The sequence below is a fragment of the Mastomys coucha genome, unplaced genomic scaffold, assembly GCF_008632895.1.
Source record: "Mastomys coucha isolate ucsf_1 unplaced genomic scaffold, UCSF_Mcou_1 pScaffold11, whole genome shotgun sequence".
Classification (NCBI taxonomy): Eukaryota; Metazoa; Chordata; class Mammalia; order Rodentia; family Muridae; genus Mastomys; species Mastomys coucha.
In genome coordinates, this window is record NW_022196893.1 from 16,407,110 (window position 1) to 16,429,387 (window position 22,278).

The 22,278-nt window shown below is 53.4% G+C and overlaps 1 protein-coding gene across 2 annotated transcripts in view; it reads right to left on the reverse strand.

The window, feature by feature from the left end:
* The window catches only part of Wnt7b (Wnt family member 7B), a 45,843-nt gene that overhangs the window by 10,642 nt on the left and 12,923 nt on the right, over positions 1-22,278 (reverse strand). For both annotated transcript variants that reach the window (XM_031351804.1, XM_031351795.1), the window contains exon 2: positions 12,211-12,437. In XM_031351804.1, coding sequence (XP_031207664.1) covers positions 12,211-12,437 — 227 coding nt within the window. The remainder of the gene's footprint in view (positions 1-12,210; positions 12,438-22,278) is intronic.

Sequence of the window (22,278 nt, forward strand, 5' to 3'; positions counted from 1 at the left end):
CCCACCCAGGCCAAGGCAGCTACGGGACACTCTTCAACCTCTTTCAGTCTGACCAGGAAACCTATCTTGAAGCCCCAGGCAAGCAGACTGGCAGGTGTGTTTCAGGACAACCCAGGGTATCCTGAGTGTGTCCCCTAGGCCTCAGCTCTCACCTGCTTCTGCTGCCCATGCTTGCTCTGACTCAGCAGTGACTCATCAGGCTGCCACTCCTGCTAGGGCCGTTTTATTTATTTATTTTTTTTTAATTTGGTTTTAATGAGCCAAGCCCTCCGTCTGTTGTCATAGAGACAGTGAAAGGGGACCAAGAGGCAAGTGGTAGTTTGTGGAGAAGAACACCCACAGGAGGTCAAACAAGAGGGCTGAGTGTGGGTCATGGGCTGAGGGTCCCTGCAACTGGCAGGCTGTAAGTGTTCTCTTGAACAAGCCCTGGATGCTGGCTCACTGGGCTTGGTAACTCACCCCAGGCTATAGCATGCTCAGGTGTTGAGTATGGAGGGAGGAGTGAGTCTAGGCTTCCCCATAACCTCCTGGAGCCTTGGCTGGGGCTGCCCAAGGCTCTAGCCTGCTCCCTCCAGGAGAGAACAAGGGAGAAGTGACTCAGAAAACTCATCCTTTTCAGACGCAGACAGCCTGAGCTCACAGACATAGTTCAACAACCACTGATGGCTCCCAAGATCTCTGAGATGGATTCCAGGGCCTCGCCCTGGCCCCCAAAGTCTGACAGCCTATCCTCTCCCACCATGAGCCGTAACTTAACATGGCCAGGGTGGTAGGAACTCTATGGAAAGAGAGGAACCCACGGCTCCCTGCCTCCTGCCTGGCAACACTGGCAACTCTGCCTTTGGTGGCTGTCAACATCCCCAAGTCAAAGGCTCTGGATGCAGCTGGGATGCTAGCCCTGTCCCAGAGTGGATCCTGGAGGTAGGCAGAGCTTCCTCTGGGCAACTTTCGGGTCGGTTTTCTCATGCATCCTACATCCACGGGCCCCCGTCTATGTCCTCAGGTGTGGGTGGATCCGGTTATCTTATTTTACTGTTATCTTTCCAACATTCCTAAGAATGGGCCATTTTAATTGGACACATTTCCTAGATGGGAAGACTGAGCTTCCTGATGGTAAACAATTTGCTCCAGACAGTGGCTGCTGCCTGGGCTCGGGTGATTTGATGGCAAGGAGAGGGATCAAGTGAATGAGGGCTGGCACGCATGGTTTGTGTGACCGCTAACTGTCCTGAGAGGATACCTGGCTCACAGAGACCTAGGGGTCCTTAGGGGTGGGAGACTATTTCTACCCAGGTCTGCACCATTGAGCAATGGAGCCTCCAGCCTCCCTACAAAACACCAGAGATGGGTGAGGAGAGCTTATAGAGGCCACCCCTTATCTCTAGCTTTCCAGAGTCCTTGGATAGGTTTCTGAGTCTTGTTTGTTTGCTTTTCGAGACAGGGTTTCTCTGTGTAGCCCTGGCTGTCCTGGAATTCACTCTGTAGACCAGACTGGCCTCGAACTCAGAAATCTGCCTGCCTCTGCCTCCCGAGTGCTGGGCTTAAAGGTGTGCGCCACCACCACCCAGCGGGTTTCTGAATCTTGCCGGTCCTTGGGGAACCTGGATGATTTAGATTTCCGCCCCCACCCCCACCTATGGCATTTGGAGACATCAGAGCAAGCACCCATTTAACTGAGGGGTTCTGGCCCAATAAAAGGGAAAAGCAGAGAGGGCCTGCAGAGAGGCTGGGAGCAGTGAAAGCAGAGGAACACTGGGCTTGAAGTTGCCCCAGGCTGGGGGTGGGTGGGCAAACCACAACCCCTCTAGACGCCCATGTCTCCCACTTGCCTTGTGGAAACAGAACACTCCCCTGCCCCTCGTCCTGGAGCTGGCTCTAAACAGAACCAGTGCCACCACCCCTATCAACAACAGGGAGAGGAGGTTTAAGGCTAGTAGAGGAACCATAGGATGGCCAGGCACTTCTCAGGGTCCAGTGAGGCTGGCTGAGAACACCCCCCTCCAGGACTGGTACTTCCAGCACTGCCCAGCAGTCTCCTCTGTCTTCACCCTAAGTAGGCCTATCAGGGGAGCAGCCTCTGAGACCAACGCCATGTAGGTGAACCGTAGGTGCAAAGCAGAGGCTAGCCCAGCCCCAGGACGACTGTCCAGTTCAGTGTTCCCCTTAGGTTACTCACACTTGCCGCCACCCAGGTGACGCAGGCTGGGCTCATAAACAATTCACGCAGCCCCTGCCTATCACACGCCTACAGTGTGACCCTAGAGCTGACTCTCAGCTGCCTGGTGTCCCCTCACACTGACCCCCAGAGAACCCCACTGGGCAGGTCCCCTGGCCTCAGGGCAGAGCTGAGGTAAACCTACCCCCAGACCTATCTATCACTCAAGCCACCTGCCACTTCCTGGCATCTCCATGGGCCATGCACTATTTTTAGAATGTTATAAATGCCAGAATAGAGCTCACAGTGACCCCATGGGCTACACTGGGGAGGCTATGCTACAAAAGCCCTTGGCTTTCTCTCAGAAGGGCTCTGGGGAGGCCCTCGAGTACCTTAAGCAAGGAGATGGACTGAGGCCCAGAGAAGGACAGCGTACTGCCCAATACTCAGGACATGGTGGGGACTGGGCTCCCAGGCCAAAGTCACTGAAAGTCAGACGTCACCCAGGGCCTGGAGTCCCTCTAGAAGTCCAGATCCTAAAATTGGCTACTTGGGTGATGCTGGCCCAGCCAAGGGGCCTTCCTATGTCTCTGTGGCCACACACAGACCCCTCCCAGACAGGTTTCCCTAAGCTTCATACCTACAGGGTCTCTGTGGTAGGCACATGCTTAAGCAACCCCACGTGGTGTGTGTGTGTCATGTGTCCACACTCATGTACTTGGGTATGCACGATATTCTGTTTGAACTCAGCACTTGGGAATGTGTGGGAAGGCGGGTGCCTGTGTGACCTCTGTGTGACCTTGCTGCTCCTCTTTAAAAACAGTATTGTCTTCAAGTCAATAATAAAAAAGCAACCAACCAATTAAAAATGGGCAAAGAAGGGGCAGTGGGCATGGCCCAGTGGCAGAGCACTTGCTAGCATGCAGGAGACCTCAGGCTTCATTCCCAGGATTGGAAAATAAAAATTAAAAAGGCACCAGAAAGGGAGTATGTAGACAAATACTCTTAAAAGACGTTTCTCAAAAAGAGTATGAAAATGGCCAGTGGACACATGAGAAGATACTTAGTGCCCAGTGTCATCAGCAAACCTAGATCAGAGCAAGGAGCAGCTCATACCCACTAGGACGGTGGCCATCAAAGCACTGCTAGGAATGAGTAGGGAACGAAGCCACGCCCACAGAATCCCACACACAAATGTCCATAGCAGCTCAAGGTGGGAGCAGCCTAAGGATGTGTCAAGGGTGGGTGCAGAAAATGTGGTACGCTGGGGCTGGAGAGATGGCTTGGAGAATACTGACTGCGCTTGCAGAGGATGCATGTTGGGTGGTACAACTGCCTGCAACTCTAGCACCAGGGGATCAACACCTCTGGCCTCCCTGGATATCTGTACTCAAGTACACACACAGACACACTCACATACACATACCCTCACACACACATACACACACACCAACACATACACACACAGTCACACACACATACACATACACTCACACACACATACACACACACTCACACACACAGTCACTCACACATACACACACAGTCACACACACATATACATACACTCACACACACATACACACACACATACACAGTCACACACTCATACACACACACTCACACCCACACACATACATACACTCACACACACATACACACACAGTCACACACACATGCACACACACTTACACACACATATACACAAACATACATAAACACACATACACACACATACACAAACATACATATACACACACATACACACACACATACACAAACATACATATACACACACATACACAAGCATACATATACACACACATACACACCCACACACACACACTCATACACATTCACACACACACACACACACACACACACACACACACACAATTTTTTTTTTTTTGAGACAGGAGCTCACTATGTAGCTCTGGGTGACCTGGAACTCACACTGTAGACAAGGCTGGCCTGAAACTCACAAAGATCTACCTGCCTCTGCCTCCTAAGTGCTGGGATTAAAAATGTTAAAAATGTGTTCCACTACGCCAGGCTTTACACATTAAAAAAAAGAAGAAGGAAAGGAAAGGAAATGTGGCCTACCTGTACAATGGATTATTACTCTGTCTTCAAAGAGAAGCAACACTAACATAAAACCCTGGGCCCTGGAAACATGGTATGTGGTGAATGAAGCCAGACAGAAAGGTCCCACCTTGCAGGCTCCCATTTACGGGAGTATCTACAGCTAGCCAGTCCGCAGAGAGCAAGTAAACTGGCATTGCTGAGGACAGGAGCATGGGATATATAACTCAAGGCACAGAGTCTCTTCTGGGGCTGAGAAAATGTCTAAGATCAGTAGTGATGATGGCCACACTGTGGAGACTTCAGACCTGTGTGTGCACTACCCACAGAGCTGTTTGGCTGGCTACAGCCTGTTACAGAAGCACCACATTTGATGGTCTGAAGGGTTCCACACATCCGTCTTTCTCAGCGTGAGTCCTCATGGGACTCCGTCAGCCCCAGCTAGGTCCTCAGCTCTCCATAAAGACTTGAAGCTGAGAAGAAGCCAAGATGGTGTCTAGCCCTAGGGTACACATCATGTGATCCACTGAGCTGGAGTCTGACTAAGGGACACCTGAGTTTCACTGCCCCTGAGGCCTAAGGGCCAGACTGGAAGAACTGTACACTCCACCTCCTGCCTCAGACCAAGGACTTCATATACCTTTGTCAGTCCCACCTCCCTCCATCACAGACTATGTCAAAGCCTGTTTGTCCCACACCACCAAGAACAGCCCTGCTCCTGGCCAGACCACCCAGGGTCCTGAGGAGACATCTATAGGTGCCCCATCTTTCAGAAGGCTAAGCATGGGGGCTTGGGGGGGAATGCTGACTCAGGGCAAACAGGTTAGGTGGGGCTGCGAGGCAGAGGGCAGCAGTCGGACTGTGCAGGGGTCAGCTGGAGGGCAGTGGAGGGACTGGGGCGAGACAGGCAGGGAATGAAGCTGGAGAGAAGTCCTAAGTGGTAGGAAAGAAAAGACAAGCGAAGGCCCGAGGAATGGTGCTTCAGGCAGGTGGACCATCAGTGCCAAAGTCCTGAGGAGAAATGAATTGAGCACCCCAAGTTTATCCCGGGAGAGCAGTGACAGTTCTCAGGGGCTCCACAGTATTGTTCTTGGAAGAAAATCAGGGAGATTTCAGGCTTTCCTCTGAGAAGACAGGGCATCCTTGGAGGCGTGGCTCTGATCTCAGCTGAATGGAACCCTCTGGGCGACTGTAGGGGTTTGGAGGCAGCAAGGAGAGGCAGGTGCAAGGGTGCCTGTGGGTGAGCCAATAGGACCAGCAGGGGGTGAGGGGGCTAGAAGACTCCAGAAGGCCTCCTATGTGGTGTGGGAGCCACTGGTGGAGGACATCAGGAAGGGGGAGATGAACCTTGGAATCAAAGGAAACCTTAGCTGTGAGTACACAGGGGGCTTGGAGACAGGAAGGGAAAGAGTGACGATTGGTACACAGGCTTAGTCCCAAGACAGCCCTGCTGTGCCAGCACCAGCACCACCAAAGCCAACCCCAGAGACCACCAGCCCTGCGCCATGTGACCCTGCCAGGCCTTTCACTCTTAAGACTCAGGGTTCCTAGGTGTAATGGGTCCCCTTTAGAATCTCTTTCAAAAGGGGGTAGCAGTACTCTTCTGCTATCTTCTAGAAAGCTTCCTAGGCTGCGGTAGGCAGGCACACACACAAGACAGATGCCTGAGCAGTGGGACATGGATGGTGATCTCCCTGCTTAGCCACAATCCCCCCCCCCCAACCCCAGCCTACCCGGTCTCCAGCAGCCTCATAAGTCTAAACTGAGCAGGGAGTATGCTGTCTCCAACAGGATCAGTCTATACTTCTCTATAACTGAGAAATGGAGACTTACAGAGATCAGGGCATCCCTGGACCCGTGGTGGCTCCTGATGTCCCTGGCCAATCAATGGATGTAGTGCTTACATCCAGAGAGACCTCAGTCTGAACAGGGTTCTGAGTGGCTACTGGTCACAGAAGTTGGGAAGGGGAAGGCTAGGGAATCAGAGCAGTGTCTGGTATGACCCTTATGGCTGCCCGTACCCCACCCAGCCTGGCCACTCAGCTCCAGCGTGGGCTTAAGTCCCCAGGGTCTAGGTGTAAACTCTGCCTAAGCGAAATCTCAAGCCTGCACCCTAGCACACAGAGCTCGGGGCTGGGGGCATCTGTGTGTAGCAGGGGGCTGGCTGGAGACAGGACAGTGAGGTGGGCCAACATACCACTGACCCCATGGCAATCTCCAGGCTCTGCCCAGTGCAAGTTAGGCAGGCTGCCTTGAACCTGTGCTTACTTCTGCCCCAGTGGTGATACCAAACGCCCCTTGAAGCCTCTGATAGTAAAGTAATGCAGGGGCAGTAACACATGTGCCAGGGCTCGAGTACCACAGGTGACTCAGGTGCCATACTGTATGTGCTGCAAAAGCCAGCCCTCTCAGAGTAGATCTGACCCTGGGCCTGCAGAGGTGCTGTGGATCCCATGTGTGAGTGAGGAAGGTGTGTGTGTGTGTGTGTGTGTGTGTGTGTGTGTGTGTGTGTGTGTGTGTGTGCCTGTGTATAGGTGAGTATGAGTATGTGCATATGTGTGAGTGTGTGTATGTGTGTGTACATGCACATTTGCATATATGCACACAAACATATCAGATATATACTAAGCTCATGAGCATGCATACATGTGTAAGTGGGTGTATACTTGTGTGTGAGTCTGTGAGTGCGTTTGCACATACATACATCTGTGAGCACATACAGATGTAGTTGTGTAGTCCCATGACTGTGTGTGCATGTGTGTGTGTGTGCATGCATATGTGTGTGTGTTTCTATGTGCCTATCTGTTCTTCTCTATCTCTCTGTGTCCCTCTGTCCCCTCTGGCTCCCACCCCACCCGGCCGCACCCGGCTTGGCTGAGTCAGTGTCTCCACTCTAAGCTCCTCACTGCCGTTGTCATAAACAGAGCACCAGGGAAAGGCCTGCCAGGTCCGAACATGCAGGCCTGCCTGCGCCCCAGGCTTTTGTTCCGACCCAGGGTGGCCCACACATGCTGCTGTGCAGCCCTGTAGATAGTGCCCCAATGGGGGCACTGGGCCCTGAGGACAAGACCTGGCTAGATGACAAGGGGACAGAAGGTCAGGGTCCTGGGGTCTGTGTCTCTATGGATCCTGTAGAGATACTGAGAGAAAGCAGAAGGACCTTGGGCAGCCATACCCTCTCACCCATGGTGCCTTGGGATAAGGGTTAGCCACTTTCCATTTCTCCCTCCCTCGGGGCTGCTGACAAAATCACCTCTGAGAGAAGTGGGGGCTTAGCCTCAGCCCCTTCCGGCATACGAGGGAAAACCTGAGGCCCCAAGGATACAAAACTATACTCAGGTCACTGGGGTGAGTTAGACCACTGGCCCAGGAAAGATCTCCCCTTTCCAGGCCTCACCCTGACGATACCCCTGACAGGGCCTGCCCACAAGGTGAAAATTCCAGCTCTAGACAAGTTCCAGGCAGCCTCTGAGGGGCTGAAGGATGGCCCAGTCCACCACACCCATCTACTTGAGGCTGCAGAGCTCAGTGACAGTGACAGAGTGGTCTCCTGGGTGCAGCTCTCCCATCTGTGAACTGGAGGATGGATGGAGTCCAGGCAGTAGCCTGGGGTGTCATTGCATCCTAGGCCAGCAACTGACTTCCAAACTCCCGATAGTCCCTAGAGTCCTGGACACTGGGACCCTACACATAAGGAATGTCTGTTCTGCTGGTGACCGGCCCTGGTGACAAGATCTATGGGACAGTAATACAAGATGCTTAGACCAAAAGTATGAAAACCTCAAGGCTAGGGTCCCTCTGGGACTGCCACCTTCCAGCCCATCCATCACTCACCAGAGCCCTGGGCAGAACATAGCAGGTATTCAGTGTTAGAAAGATGACCCACCACAGGAGTTAATAATGGCAGGCTCTGTCCTTCACACTGCCCTGAGGTGTCTTATACTTCTGTATTCAGTGGAAGTACACCTGTTAGCAGATGTCTACTGCCATGGAGAAGTTAGGGCAGCCAGGGTTCTTCTGAGGACAATGCCCCATGCCCCACAGGGCAGCAAGAACATGTGATGAGGAGCCACCCTCTTTCCCCAAAGGCCCTTGATTCTCAGATGACCTAAAACTGATCAATCGCCCACTCCCTGGGGGTGGGAGGCCCTCAGCTGCCCCCCCTGCTGTAACACTTAGGGACCTAGTTACAGGGATGCTGTCCCCATAACAAAAGCTTACGCAAAATGTCGGTAGGAGTCAGCCTTGGTCTGCTCACGTGAGCTCAGATTAGGGGCAGCCCTTATGCCTGGTCATGTCTGAGACCAGCACATGATGGGCAGAACTTGGCGTTATGGAGCTAAGGACTGTGCACACCACAGTCCAGGCCAGGTTAGTGGGTCAGAGGCTCCAGACTCAGGAAGAATTGGGGTCCATGCAAGCTCAAGGGAAGACCCTGTCTGCTCACATTCTTCTAGGTGCTCTGACCTCTTTGAAGGCTCATGCCCATACATCAGCGTCTTTCCCCGCCCTCCAGCCTCAGTTCTCCCTCACTGATGCCCTCAGCTTGCCGCACAACGCACCTGCCCTTCAAGAAGAACCCTTTCTGCTTCCTGACCAGGGCCTTGGCACATTCTGTTCTCTGGGTCTCCTTCCCCGGATTCCCCTCTGAGGAAGACCCTGCTGAAAGTCCTGGCTTTACTGTGGTGACTGTCTGTCGGCAGCTCCTGCACTTACAAGAGAACCCACCTTTCTAGCAGACTCCCCTGGAATATCCAGGTATCCCTACATGAATACTCTCATGCCTCACCTCTGACCCTCCCCTATCTCAGGACAGAGTTGGGCTGCACTTATAATGTATACAAAGGGACCAGTTGGAAGAGCTCTAGGTCACCATTCTCCCTGGAGCCTTGTGGAAACAGTCCTGGACAGGCTAAGAGAGTTAAAGTGTGCCAAGCATGGAATATCACAACAACGGGGGGGGGGGCATCTAAAGACTGCCTTGATGGTCTCAAAAGAACGGACTCGCTAGCACTCTCCGAGTGCCAGACAAGGCTACTGTGGTGGTCATCGTGGGAGGACTGCTCATCCCATTCCTGGAGATAGACAAGCACTTGCAAAGGTGTTGAAGCTGTGTAACTTTGCCCGGGGGCTTTGCTGTCTTCGGGAGGTTTCCCTTCAACATTCAAGTTTTAGGACTGGTCCAAGGTCACAGGCAAGGCCTGAAGGGGGCTGTCTCACCACCCAGACCATTGTCCCTCTCAGGGACAATCATTAATTGGCCCCGCTTGAGAGGTTGCTCCCATGAGAGCACCCCGGCTGCCTGCCAGCTCGCAGCCCAGCTTCCGGGCATGTCCAGGCATCCGGCAAGCCTCTCAAAGTGGCCAGCTCACACACAGTACAGTCAGCATGCTGCTTTTGACTCCCAGCCACTGAGAAGGGAGAAGGAGCCTTCCCATATAGGCAAAGCCCCTGCGGTTCCTGCCCTCGCTCCATCAGCTCGGGCCTGTGGCCAGAGCTTCTCTGCTTGAGTACAGCAGGAAGCCACAGGAGGCTACAGCAGGGCAGCAAGACCCAGGCTGGGCTCCAGAAAGCCTGCCCATCCTGGGGCAGGGAGGGGTAGGGACAGGCACAGGCTGACCCAGCTTCAGGGTGTGGGAAAGCCCCCCCTCCCCAAGAGGAAGACAGATAAGCTATAAAGAGCTATAGCAGAGGGGAGAGGCCTCTCAGATTGAGAAACTAGGCTCAGGAAGAGAAGCAGATGTGGCTGGGGCTCTGGGTAGGGAAGCAAGGTGAGGTACTCCAGGCTTGCCCGTACCTTAGGGCAGTAGAGAACTCCTGCAAAGATTAAACACGGCTGGTTTTTATTGTTGACCATGGATTAGAAACAGAGTCTCAGGCAGATTTGGTGGCAGTAGTTGGTAAAGGTGGAGATGCCAGGCCCCTCCTGCAGCATCCTGATTCAGGAGGTGTGAGGGATTCAGACCCAGATCCTTGTACTAGGCCAGATGTCTACCCATAGAACAGAGGAGAAAGGACACAGGGTGGCTGCTGTCTACCTGGTAACTGGGTCTGTGGAGGGCAGGAGGCATTCACAGCTTCCAGGGGAAGAGCAGAAAGAGAAGCAGCCCTGATAGGGATCAAAGGGTAGGGTAGAGGGGTGGAAAGTGGAAATGACATCAGGTGGTCAGGTGGGTAGGGGGAGCCATGCAGAAAAGCCAAGGTGTCTGTAGGCCAGTGAGACTCAGAACATCAGGGGACAATGAGTTGTCAGGGCGCTGTGGAAGAGTTCGGCCCGGGTGCCTGGGGACAGGGCATACCTTATCCGGGGCTAGGCAAAAGACAGCTAGAGGCAGGAAAGGACTCAAGTTGGTGAATCAAGATGGAAGCCAGGGAATGGGGACAATCAGCAACACATAGGCCACCAATGACTTGGGCAAGAAGCTACATGGAGCAGACAGTTGTGGGCCATGTTATGAGGAAGCCTGCCAAGGTGGGACAAAGGGCCAGGTTCTCCCTAGGAGAAGCGCCTGAAGCAAGAATGGTTCTCTCCAGAGTAGGGGGCACAGAGAGTGGGAAGTACAAACTGTCGGATGACAGCCACATTAGCAACCTGGTCCCCAAGGGAGCAAGGAGAAGAGGGGAGACACAGGCCAGCCCTGCCCCAGTGTCTTTCCTGAGGACAGAGCTGTGCTCCTCCTGGCTGCTGGCGGTCCCAAGGCCATTTCCCAAGGGTCAGAAGGGGACCCTGTGAGGTAAGGGGACAACTGTGGGGCCAGCATTACTTCTGTACCCACAAAGGCCTCCACACATGGCACCTGCAGAAGTGGGTGGGAAGCCACACAAGGCGGGTACCCTCTGCCCACTACTGCCCTCCCAACCATCTCCCCCCCCCCACAGCTGGCACCTGGAGGGAGCGATCTGCACTTGGGTGGCACAGCCCCGAGGAGGAGGCGGTGCCACGCTCCTGGCCGCACTAGGTGCCACCCACAGGCTGCTCACCACAAAGGGGCCCTCGGGAGTTTTCCTCTGCACCAACTCCAGCCCTGTGCTGGTGTTTGCAGTCCTGTAGAGCAGGCTCTGAACTGAGTCCTGCGGCAGCTGCGGCCCCCTGGTATATGGGGGACCCATGGCCTAAAGGCCAGGCATCCAGAAAGCCTTATACTGTCCTTCCATCTTATCTAGAGACAACCAGAGTCAATGTCCCTGACCATGTGTAGCACACAGCATTTATTGAGCACCTACTGATTTCCAGACTGGCGTTTGTTGAGCACCTACTAAATTCTGGTGCTGAGACCCAGACAAGAGCCTACTGGCTCAGAGTTCACACTACCAATGAGGAGACCAAGGCTCAGAATAGCCCTGAGGGACACAGCCAAGGTCACACATCTGGATTTGGATCCAGATACTTTCTGGAAATTTCCTTGAAGCCTCTCCCTAGCCCTGAATAGGGTCCTCCCTCGCCTTCATTAGTGAAATGTTGTGAAACAGGCACCCTGTAGCCCACACAGTGCTTCAAGGGCGGACAGGCACCACCACGCATCCGAAGGACTGTGCCCTCTGTAGCCAACCCACTTGACATGTTCTAGTAGCTGATCACTGTCTTCAAATGGAATCCCACCCCTGCATCGCCCAGATCCACCCCTGCGCAGGGCACCCTTCTGTCAGGGTGAGAGCCATCATATGGGAGCCTCCTACAGGTTCTGACTACTGGAATCTGTAGTCAGCAAGGAGCGGGTGGCATCTCATGGTCCCCTTCCAAATGGGAGCCTGGGCACAGAAAGTGGCGCAGGGACCTGGGTACTTGAAGCTACAGAACAGGCCAATCCGCTGCGTCAAACCCCCTTCCTCTCCTTCTGTCTGCATGCGTCACTGTGCCCCCACACCCACAGCCCAGAGCTAGGACACTCATCCATACACACAGGCTGGCCTAGACTTGGGTTGGCTGGTGGGAGACCCAGCCCCACAGCCCACAGGCCCAGAGACACCCTTACCTACTCGGAGCTCTTGCCCGAAGACGGTCTTCTCGCCCAGGGCGGAGCAGTTCCAGCGGCCGAATCGGAACTGGTGCTGGCACTCATCGATGCCCATCTGCGCCCCCTCCCCGATCACAATGATCGCATCGGGTCGGCTCTGGCAGATGGCACGCTGCCGTGGGGCCAGGCCAGGAATCTTGTTGCAGATGATGTTGGCTCCCAGGGCCACCACGGATGACAATGCTCTGCGGGGGCAGAGAGAAGAAAGGTGTTGAGCACCCCTCAGGCGGTCCGCTGTCCCCCACTGGCACCTGACACCTCCTCCACTGAGCCCCACAAGCCCTGGAAGTGTTAGAACCGCAGACCAGTTCACACCTGCAGAAGCCACGATCCCCAGGCCTGAGTCAGACGCACAGATCCTTCCAATCAGACAGCATCCCACCTGGGAGCTGACAGCCTTGGCACAGTTCCCAGTTGTCTTGGAGCGGCACACCCGACTCACAGACCACTGGGCTTCCCTAGCTGCTCCTTCTGAACCCAAAGGACACTTCCTCCAGTTCCCACCCAGTGTGTGACCTTGACAAGACACTCTGAGCCGAAGTTTCACATTCAGGGAATGGGTATAGATGCCTGCTGCCCCCAGTGTGCAAGCACAGACACACACCTGGAATAATAGCCCAGCCCCTTCACGTCTAGATGAATGCATAGACTGGAAAGAGACAGGAGCTGACATGAGATAAGCACCTACTGTGTGCTCGGCTGGGCTCAGAAGACTGTGGTTGCCTTTGTAATGACTCCTGGCAACTCCCAGGGAGGAAGCCTCTTGCCAAGTTCACTCTAAGCTTGGAGTATTATCAACATGGTTGTTTGTTTTTGTAATGAGGGGAAATTCACATAACATAACATTAACCATTTAAAAATGTACAGCCCCGTGGCCTTTAGCACACACACACGGTATTGTAGCCTCCGCCTCTATCAAGTTCCAAGCTTTTCTCCACATCCCAAAAGGAAACTCTGTACCCACGAGCAGGCACTCCCAGCCCCTCCTCCCCGAGCCCCTGGCATCCACTAATCTGTCTCTGTTCCCACGGGGCTGCTGCTAGCGCTCGGACAGTCTGTGGAATCTTACCATACACGTGGTCTTTGGAGCCAGATTCCTTGCACTCAGTGAAACGCTTTCAAAGTTTATCTGAGTGGCAGCACCCTGTTCCTTTTAAAGGCTGAATAATATTCCATTTGCACACCAGGCCCTCACTTATCGATCCACTTCTCATGGACGGGCATCTCCCTCTCAGCTGTGGCTATGAAGTGCACATGCCTGTCGTTGTCCGAGTCCCTGTTTTCAATCGTTCAAGCACCCACCACTGAGAATGGACTTCCTGAGTCATCTGACTCTTTGACCTCCTGAGGAATTGCTAAACCGTTTTCCACAGCTATTGGTACTGATCTTTCAGTTCAAGCAAGAGAAAGAACATTAAAACAGAGAAGCAGCGGGCCAGTCCCCAGGTTAACAACCAGAGATCGGGCTCATTTGGTGGAGATCTGGCCTTCCGCGTACACAAAGCCCTAAGCTTGATGCCTAGTAACACATAAACTGTATGTGGTGGCTCAGACCTGTAATCTCAACACCCTGAAAGTGGAGGCAGGAGAATCACTACAAGGTCATTCTCATCTCCTTAAAGTCAGCCTTAGGCTATAGCAGATTCAGTCTCAAAAACAACAAAAAAAATCTCTGGGTCTAAAACAGCAGACGGGGTCAGGTGGTGGTGGCGGTGGTGGCGTATGCCTTTAACCCCAGCACTCCAGAGGCACAGAGAGGCAGGTGGATCTCTGAATTCCAGGACAGTTAGGATTACACAGAGAAACCAATCATAAAAAATTAATAATAATAATAATAATAATAATAATAATAATAATAATAACAATCAGAGGAGGGGGTACATAGCAAGAGAACAGCAATGCAGAGGACTAGCCAGGGGCCTCCAAAGCTGACAGTTAGGCCTGTGACTGCTCTTTAAAAACTCTATGTTCTTCCAGGCTACTGTAGTCCTAAGCAGCTGGGCAGTCTCAGTGTGGCCTGAGCCCCCAGCCTGTGCTGCAGCCCTGTGACACTCAATCTCTGTGGCACGCCCCGCCTGTTCTACCTGCTAATCTGGCCAAGACCCCCCCTGGGTCTCCCATGACACAATGGGGTAAACACGCCCCAGGCTGGCGTTGAGGAAGGGCATCTGGGCGGGTGGGGCTGGGAGCGGGCTGGAATCCGGGGAATCCAGCCCAAAGTAACAGTAGAATCCTCGGAAACCGAGCTGGGGAAACGAGATGGATGGGAACGCCACGGGGCACTGCCGCCACAGCAAAGCTGTCACTTGGGTACTAGATCTCAAGGGCGCTCCTAGTTTCCAAGTCCCTCTGATAGGCTTGGACCTCACGCCTCAACTGTCTGCCCTGGAGAGCACTCAGACCAACAAGCTGAACTGTGGGGAGCTTCAGGTGGGAACAGATCCCAGGATGAACTGAGGGCAGCAAGAAATCATTACAGTGGCCCTTAGGCCTACTACAGATGGCTCCCTCTACCACCCAGCTCATCACAGCCAGAGATGTTTTTTCACTGTTTTTGAGACTAGGTCTGCTGTAGCCCCTGCTCAATAGTCATCCATAGCTCCCCATTGCCCTCTGCCCAAAAATATAAGCCTTCAGGATTGGCTCTGATGATCCTTCCCTTCTGTCTTCACTTACCCACCTTGACAGTTGCCACTGATTCCTCTGCTCACATGCTGTCCCTCCTCTGTGGCTCCTTCTGGAAAACTCTCCTCTCCCTTCCAGGTGTGTCCCCCTTCCACAAGCCATGGCTTTGAGAAGAGGAACAGCGAGCATTTGTTCTGAGAGTCGGCTCTCATCCCTCTGTACCCTGCAGATACTGTCTTTATGCCACCTCCAAATGGTAGATGCACCCTCCCAAAATGCCAAGTCCTAGCTGACCCCGGGGGCCAGAGAATGGCTGTGTAGGGGAAGGGCCTTCTCCACCTCCCATAGAATGCATGAGGCACACAAACCACGGCTGGATTTCAGCAACCAGACAACAACCCATTTTTGTAAAGGACTTGCCATGTTTCCCCCAGAGACACGGGAGAAGCGAGCAGCATGCACAGTGAGGTACAACCTCACCCACTCTTCCAAGAACGCAAACCCTCTGCACACTCGCCAGGACCCCTGTGAGCAAACTGAGAAGCTGTAAAACACCACGTGCCAGTGAGGAGGCCGAGGAGCAGAGTCCTCCTGCACCCCAGTCCCTGTGGGCAGCATTTGGCAGGGAGTTAAAAGTCACACACAAAGCTGCCCGGAAATTCCATTTCTTGGCATAGATCCAAAAGAATTGAAGACAGGTGTCGAAACAAAACCTTCTGCACAACCGCTCCCAGCAATGCTATTCACAGTAGCCAGAGGATGGAAATAACCCAATTTTCTGTCGACGGATGAGTGGCTGAAAACAAAATGTGGTATGCCCATGCCATGGAGTATTATTCAGCCATGAAAAGGAATGAAGCACTCACTCATGGCCTGGTATGGAAAAAACTCGAAAAGATTATGCCATGAGAAAGAAGACAGATGTGGAATCCCAGGTGCTACCTGAGTCCATTTAAAGGTAAAATCCAGAATGGGCAAATCCACAGAGAGAGAAGACAGACACGTGAGGAGGATGGGGTGGGGACTGACTGCGGACTAACAGTGGAATTCCCATCTGAGTTATAGAGCTCTGTAGGCTGATGGTCCTGTAATGTTATGAAAACACGTAATGGCACCATTTTGTGCTTTAAGATGGACAGAACAGCAAATTATATTTTATGTGCCACTCAACCACATTTAAAAAACAAAAAACAACAACAACAACAAAAACCAACCCACAATTGACAAGACTCTATACACCTCGATGTAAGGGAGCCACTGGAAGTGGGCGTTCACCAAATGTGGGTGTTGGTGCTGCCAAGATGGGACTTCTACCTCCTCAGCACACACACCCTTGCCAGGGTGTGAGTCAGAGCCTAAGTGACCAGGTATGGTCACCGATCCGAAGCTGACAGCAAACTTGTCTTCCTTTGCACCAGAGGGTACTCAACACTCCCCTACGAAGTCACCCTGTACCCCAACCCTGCAAGGACTCTGCTCTGAGAGGATGGGGGAATGAGTGCTCTGGAGGGGTGCTGGGAGGTAAGTGCTCAGAGAGGCTGGGGAAAGGGGGCTTGGGAGGCCTCTGGTCCCACTCAGAGCAGGGCACTGCTTCCAGAGCTCAGGGGTGGAGGCTGAACTGTGCTCTGGGAAACCAGGTAGAGCTGGTAAGCCCAGAGAGAGGTGGTGAGGTGGGAGGTAGGGAGTGGAGGGTGGGGTGGGGGGTAGGGGGTAGGGTGGGGTGGGAGGTGGGGAGTGGGGGCTTGGAGGTGGGGGATGGGTGAAGATGTGGATTAGCCCCCCTTTCTTTCTTTTTTCAAATAATTTGTTTTTTAATTTATTGTTTATTTGGTGTGTGTAACCACGTGGTTGTGCTATAGCTCACATGTGGAAGGTTAGAGGGCAACTTGTGAGATTCCATTCTTTTCTTTCACTGGATGGGTCCTGAAGATCAAACTCAGGCTGCCAGGCTTGGTAGAAACACCATTAATCCATGGAGACTCCTCCTCTTCTATTCTCTCTCTCTTTCTCTCTCTCTCTCTCTCTCTCTCTCTCTCTCTCTCTCTCTCTCTCTCTGTGTGTGTGTGTGTATGTGTGTGTGTGTGTGTGTGTGTGTGTGTGTCTGTCTGTCTCTCTCTCTCTCAGACAGGGTCTTCCTCTGTAACCCAAGCTGACCTTGAACTTACACAATAACCCTTCCTCTAGCCTCAGCCTCCTTCAGTTGGGGCTGTAGGAGAGTGCCCCCATCACACTAGGTCTGTTTGGGTTTTGTTTTGTTGTCCTCAAAACCCATCTAAGTCACTTCCTTGCTGAAGAGCATTCATTCATTCATTCATTCATTCACACATTCATTCATTCTTCTGGGCTTATGGCAGAAAGATCTAGTTGCAACTCTCCACACACTAACTCCTAGACACCAACTGATCATATCCCGAGTTCCTAGAACAGGGTAGACTGTGGACAACCCAAGGCTTTGGGAGAGGGATGTGGACTAAAGGCGGAGTCTGCGAGTGGGAAACATGGTTAAAATCCTAAAAACTAAGTAGCGGGTGCCAGCAGGAGGCTTGTGACATGTGGGGCCTTGTTGGGGTTTTTGGCAGTGGGATGACAGTATGCCTGGCACCCTCACCAGGCCACCCTGCAGGTGGGCCCCGGCTCTCATCCCACAGTGGGAAAACCCTCTTCCCAGCCAGCAGCTGCCTGCTCAGGTGTCCAAGTGACCAGACCAAGAAGGGCCTGTGAGCAGAGACGCCTGGCAGGGGTGTGTGTGCCTTTGTGGCTGACTTTTTCCGTGGAAAAATTCTGTTCCGGGCTTGTCCCTCAAACTGCTCAGGGGCCCTAGGACACGGGCAGAGAGCCAGGAACAGTGGGCCACACTGGGAGCCTACAAACCTTCTTCACCTCTTGCCTGGATCAAGGTCCTGAAAGAGAGCCCAGAGTTGCTGTGGACAAGTCTGCCACGCTCACACCAGAGGCCAGCAGAGGCCAGGGGAACCTACCTGAGTCTTGCGATGCCCAACTCTGGGTTTAGGCTGGGCACTGGGTCAAAAGGACTTCGCTGGACAACGAGAAGACCTTTCTACCTAACAAAACTTAAGATGTGTGTGTTGGGGGGCCTCAAGGAGGGAGTGGGGGACAGAGGAGAAGATCTCAACCTTTCTGGCACTGTCCAGTGGTAGATATCCAGGCCTCTAATGCAGTGGCTAGGGCCAACAAACTGTGGTGCTGACATGATCTGTGGGCGCCCCGGACGTGCCTCTTCATGGCTGAGTGGGGCGGGCACAAGCACATTTCCCCAGTTCTTTGTGCTTCAGTTTCCTCCTCGGTAAAAAGGAGTGTGAGAGTGTTCTGGACACATGGCAGAGATGATGAGGAGAGACTTGTGCAGCACATGCACTCGGACCACAGCTAGTGTGTGGTTGCGTTTCACGGGTTGGGCCAGCTCTGTCCTCTAGGCCTGAGGCTGGGATCACTCTGGTCCTCCATTAACTGGACATACACAGCTCCTGGCTCCCACATTCCTCCTGGGACCAAGAAGGCACCATGCCTATAGTGGAACCCTCAACCCCTGAGTGCCCACTGCTGTCTCCATGACAACCCAAGGGGCCATCCTCAGACTCTTCCTCCCTCCAACCTTGCCAACTCACTCTGTCTGAGAAATGAGGGGCCCCAGCCAGTACAGTAACCAACCACCAGATGAGCCGAGGCCATGCCTAGGGGACCGAATCCCTCCTTCAGGTCAGGCTTCACCCTGGGGTGTCCTCCAAGTGTCCCCTTCTCTGACATCCTTGGAGAGCTGGCATTCAAGGCTGTGAACGGGTGTTCCTTATGCCCTGGACTGAGGTCGCCCTGTCCTTACTTAGTGTGGAGGACACTCCTGCTTTCTTCAGGAAGTAAGCCCTCCAAAGCCTGCCCTCAGGACAGGAATAGAAATCTAACCTAAATCCTTCATGCTGCTAGTGTTTTCGGTGCTTGAGTTGGAGAAGACCTACTGTGTGCTAGACTGGGCCCAAGGCCCACATAACATCTCAATGTGAAAATGTGTGATAAGAATTGATATTCTTTTCCCCAGAAGCCCAGAGAGGCTTGGCTGCCCTGGGCTGGCAGGTAAGCAGAGATCAGGACTGTAGCCTGCTGCCCTCCGCACCTTAGTGGGTTAACAAATGAAGGCTCTCGTCAGGAATCTCAGACCCACGGAAACCCAGAAGAGGCCCCTCCCAGGACAGTGACCAGGCTCCTGGCTCACATGCCCAAGCTGAGAGAAACAGAGGGTACCCTCAGAGTGGAAGGGCAGGAGATGGCTCCAGGGGAGTCATGGGATCCCCTCTCTTCATCCTGGGTGACAGGCCAGTGAAAGCCCTGTCATTCACCTGGTCCTTTTCCATTTAAATGGCCAGAGAGAAATGGTGTCATTGCTAGTGACAGAGGTGACCAATGGAGCAGTCTCTCCCACCCAGAGGAAGCCTCCAGCCACCTCAAAATCTACAGATGTGTCCTAAGGTGGCCACAAAGCCAAGCATCTGCACCCTGCTATTCCCTTTGAAATCTCTACCCACAAGAGCAAACAGGCCCCATAGGAGCAGTGATCTCTGCCGGGCTTTTCTCTCTAGCCTGAGCCCTCTCCACACGGGACCAGGCTGCCCCCAGGCTGCTGGGCTGGAACAAACATGTGAGGGGAGTCACAGAACACAGAGACTGTTTAGAACTGGAACTGAGCCCATCCTGGCCTACAGAAAGACAGGAACCATCCTCTCTGGAAAGCAGGACCCTTTCAACAAAACAAACAACAACAACAACAACAAAAACCTTCCCTGGGACAGGCCCCTTAGCGTTCTGGCCCCCTTACCTGCTTCAGCTCCAGGCCTAGCCCAGAGCTCAGTCTACACTGCACTCAAGGCCCTGCCCCAGCTCAGGGCCTTCCTCAGCCCTCCCAACTGCAGGGGCAGCCTCTTGAACAACTTTCTTTTTTCTTTTCTTTTTTCTTCTTTTCTTTTCTTTTCTTTTTTTTTTAGATATTTTCTTTATTTACATGTCATGCGATATGTCCTTTCTCAGTTTCCCCTCCGAAGAAAATAAAATAAAATAAAAACAACAACAAAAACAAACCCCTGTTCCTTCCCCTTTTCCCCTGCTCACCACCCCACCCTCTCCTGCTTATTGGCCCTGGCATTCCCTTACACTGGGGCATAGAACCTTCACAGGGCCAAGGGCCTCTCTTCCCATTGATGACCGACTTGGTCATCCTCTACTAGACATTTGCTGCTGGAACCATGAGTCCCTTTGCTCCATGCTACGTACCCTGTGGCACCAGGATTAGGCCTCATTCGCTCTTCTCCCTCCTGCTATGCTGGGCTTTCAGATCTGCTCTCCCTCTGCAGGCACACCTCCTCACAGGCAGCTTGGAGCCCTTGGACTCAGTGTGTGACCCCCAGTCCTCTCCAAAGGCTCTGCCTCTTTGCCTGCTGCTGACTCCCCAAAGCAAGGATTTCCCACCATTGCGAGGTCACCAAGGTCACTGGGTCTCCTGCCCCAGTTCCAATTCTGGAGAGTAGGGTCAGGCTGGTCTAAGCCTTCCCTCTGGGCCCCCCAGCCTTGGCCCAGACAGCTACCCAGCTGCCCAATAACTCCAGCCCACACTTCTGGCCCAGGGTGCCTTGTAATTCTTCCTTCTTGGGCATCCTCCGGCAAAATATTTGAAGAATGTTCTAATTATCTATGATCGGCCAGGAAGGCGGGCCTGGGTCCACTCATCCAGGAAGTAACTCAGCAAATCCCCTGGAGGGTGTCGCTGAGCTCTCCCTCCGGTGGGCAGGTGTGCTCAGGGCTTTTCCAGGCACTGAGGGGCCCAGGGGTTCTTCCCAGGCTCTGGATCACGCTTAGGGTGGGGGTGGGAGGTTGGTTGGGAGCCAGGACAAGAGGAACCTCGATGTTCTTGCCAGGTAAGTGGGGATAGGAATGTCTTCCCGGTGCAGATTGGCCTGAGCCCCCAGATCAGAGTCCCCACCCACACACGCAGAGACATTAGCTACAATCTGAATTAGATTAGATTGACCAAGGAGCGCTCACCTAGGCCAGGACTGAGCACAGCAGGTCCTTTTGGCAGGTCTGTGGAACAGAACTGGTCAGAGTGGAACACAGCAGGTGCCAAGGCCCCTGCCCTCAGGCTACCTGTCCCTGCTCTGGTCCTTTTTCAGTCTTTTTCCTCTGTTGCCTGGTAACCCCAGCTCAGAAACATGGGCAGAGTGTGCAGCTCCAAAGCTGGGTTTTGTTTCTTGACCCTTCTCCCCTCCCTCCTCGATCCTTGCCTCCCTCTTCCCTTCTTCTTTCCCTTCTCCCCTCCCTATTCCCTCCTTTGCCTCTTCTCTCTTTCAGGGTCTCATGTAGCCCAGGCTAACCTCAAAAGCCCAGGCTAACCTCAAAACCTCAAAAGTAGCCAAGGATGACAATGAACTTCTGATCCTCCTGCTTATACCTCAGAGTGCTGGCACTACAGGGGGTGCCCCACCCCAATAGTAAGTACCCGGACCCAGGTAAGGCCTTGGAGGGAGTACCAGAGGGCAGGTCTAGCCTGGCCATCCGACTAGCCCTTTAGCATGTCCTGACACAGAGTCTACACCCATAGCCACGGTGCTGAAAGAGAATGTACCTAGTTCAGTTTCCTGCCTGTTCTACCCATCTCCACAGCAGCTCCTGGGGTTGGACCTTGAAGCCTAAACTTACAGAGGGGAAACAGACTGTGAGAGACCCAGGAGGTTCTAGAGGCAGCCAGGGGCTGGAGACAGCTGAGGGTGGGCAACTCTAGGACTCTGTTTGGGAATTCAGCCACCTCCAAAACCCCTCTCTGGTCTGATTGGGCCTCAGTTTCCCAGTTGAATATCAAGGGGGCTGAGATGAAAGTCAGGATACCTGAGGCTAGACCCTTCCAAAGAGGGCCTCCTTGGCTGTGGAAACTAGATTCCAGTTCTGCTAAGTCTCTGACTCTCTCTCTGACCAATCTGGGCCTCAGTCTACCCATCTGTCAGGAGGGGGACAGTCTGTCTATGGTTGGGTCTCTGGAGGACAGTCCCCCGCCTCCAGGAGGAGCCCCACTTGCTCCCATCTTTCCTAGCCACTGCTCCCCTCAGCTGCTCCTGGTGTTCCCAGGCAAGAGAGTAGAGGTTCTGCTAAAGACTTTCCCACATAGCTGACATTCCAGCCAGGCATCCCAGGACCCCACCCTGGAGAGAAAGAAGGCAGTCTGGGAGAAGCATGCGGTAAGCAGGAAGCCTGGGTAGCTTGGGGTGGTTGAAGATGGGAAAGCCACGCCCACCGAGGGGCACGTTCGAGATATGGGCAAAGGGATCAAGGGGGCTAACGGGTTCACTGAGTCCTCATGGGGGTCACCGTCATTTTATTTGTAAAGTGACCTCATGGGGGTCACTT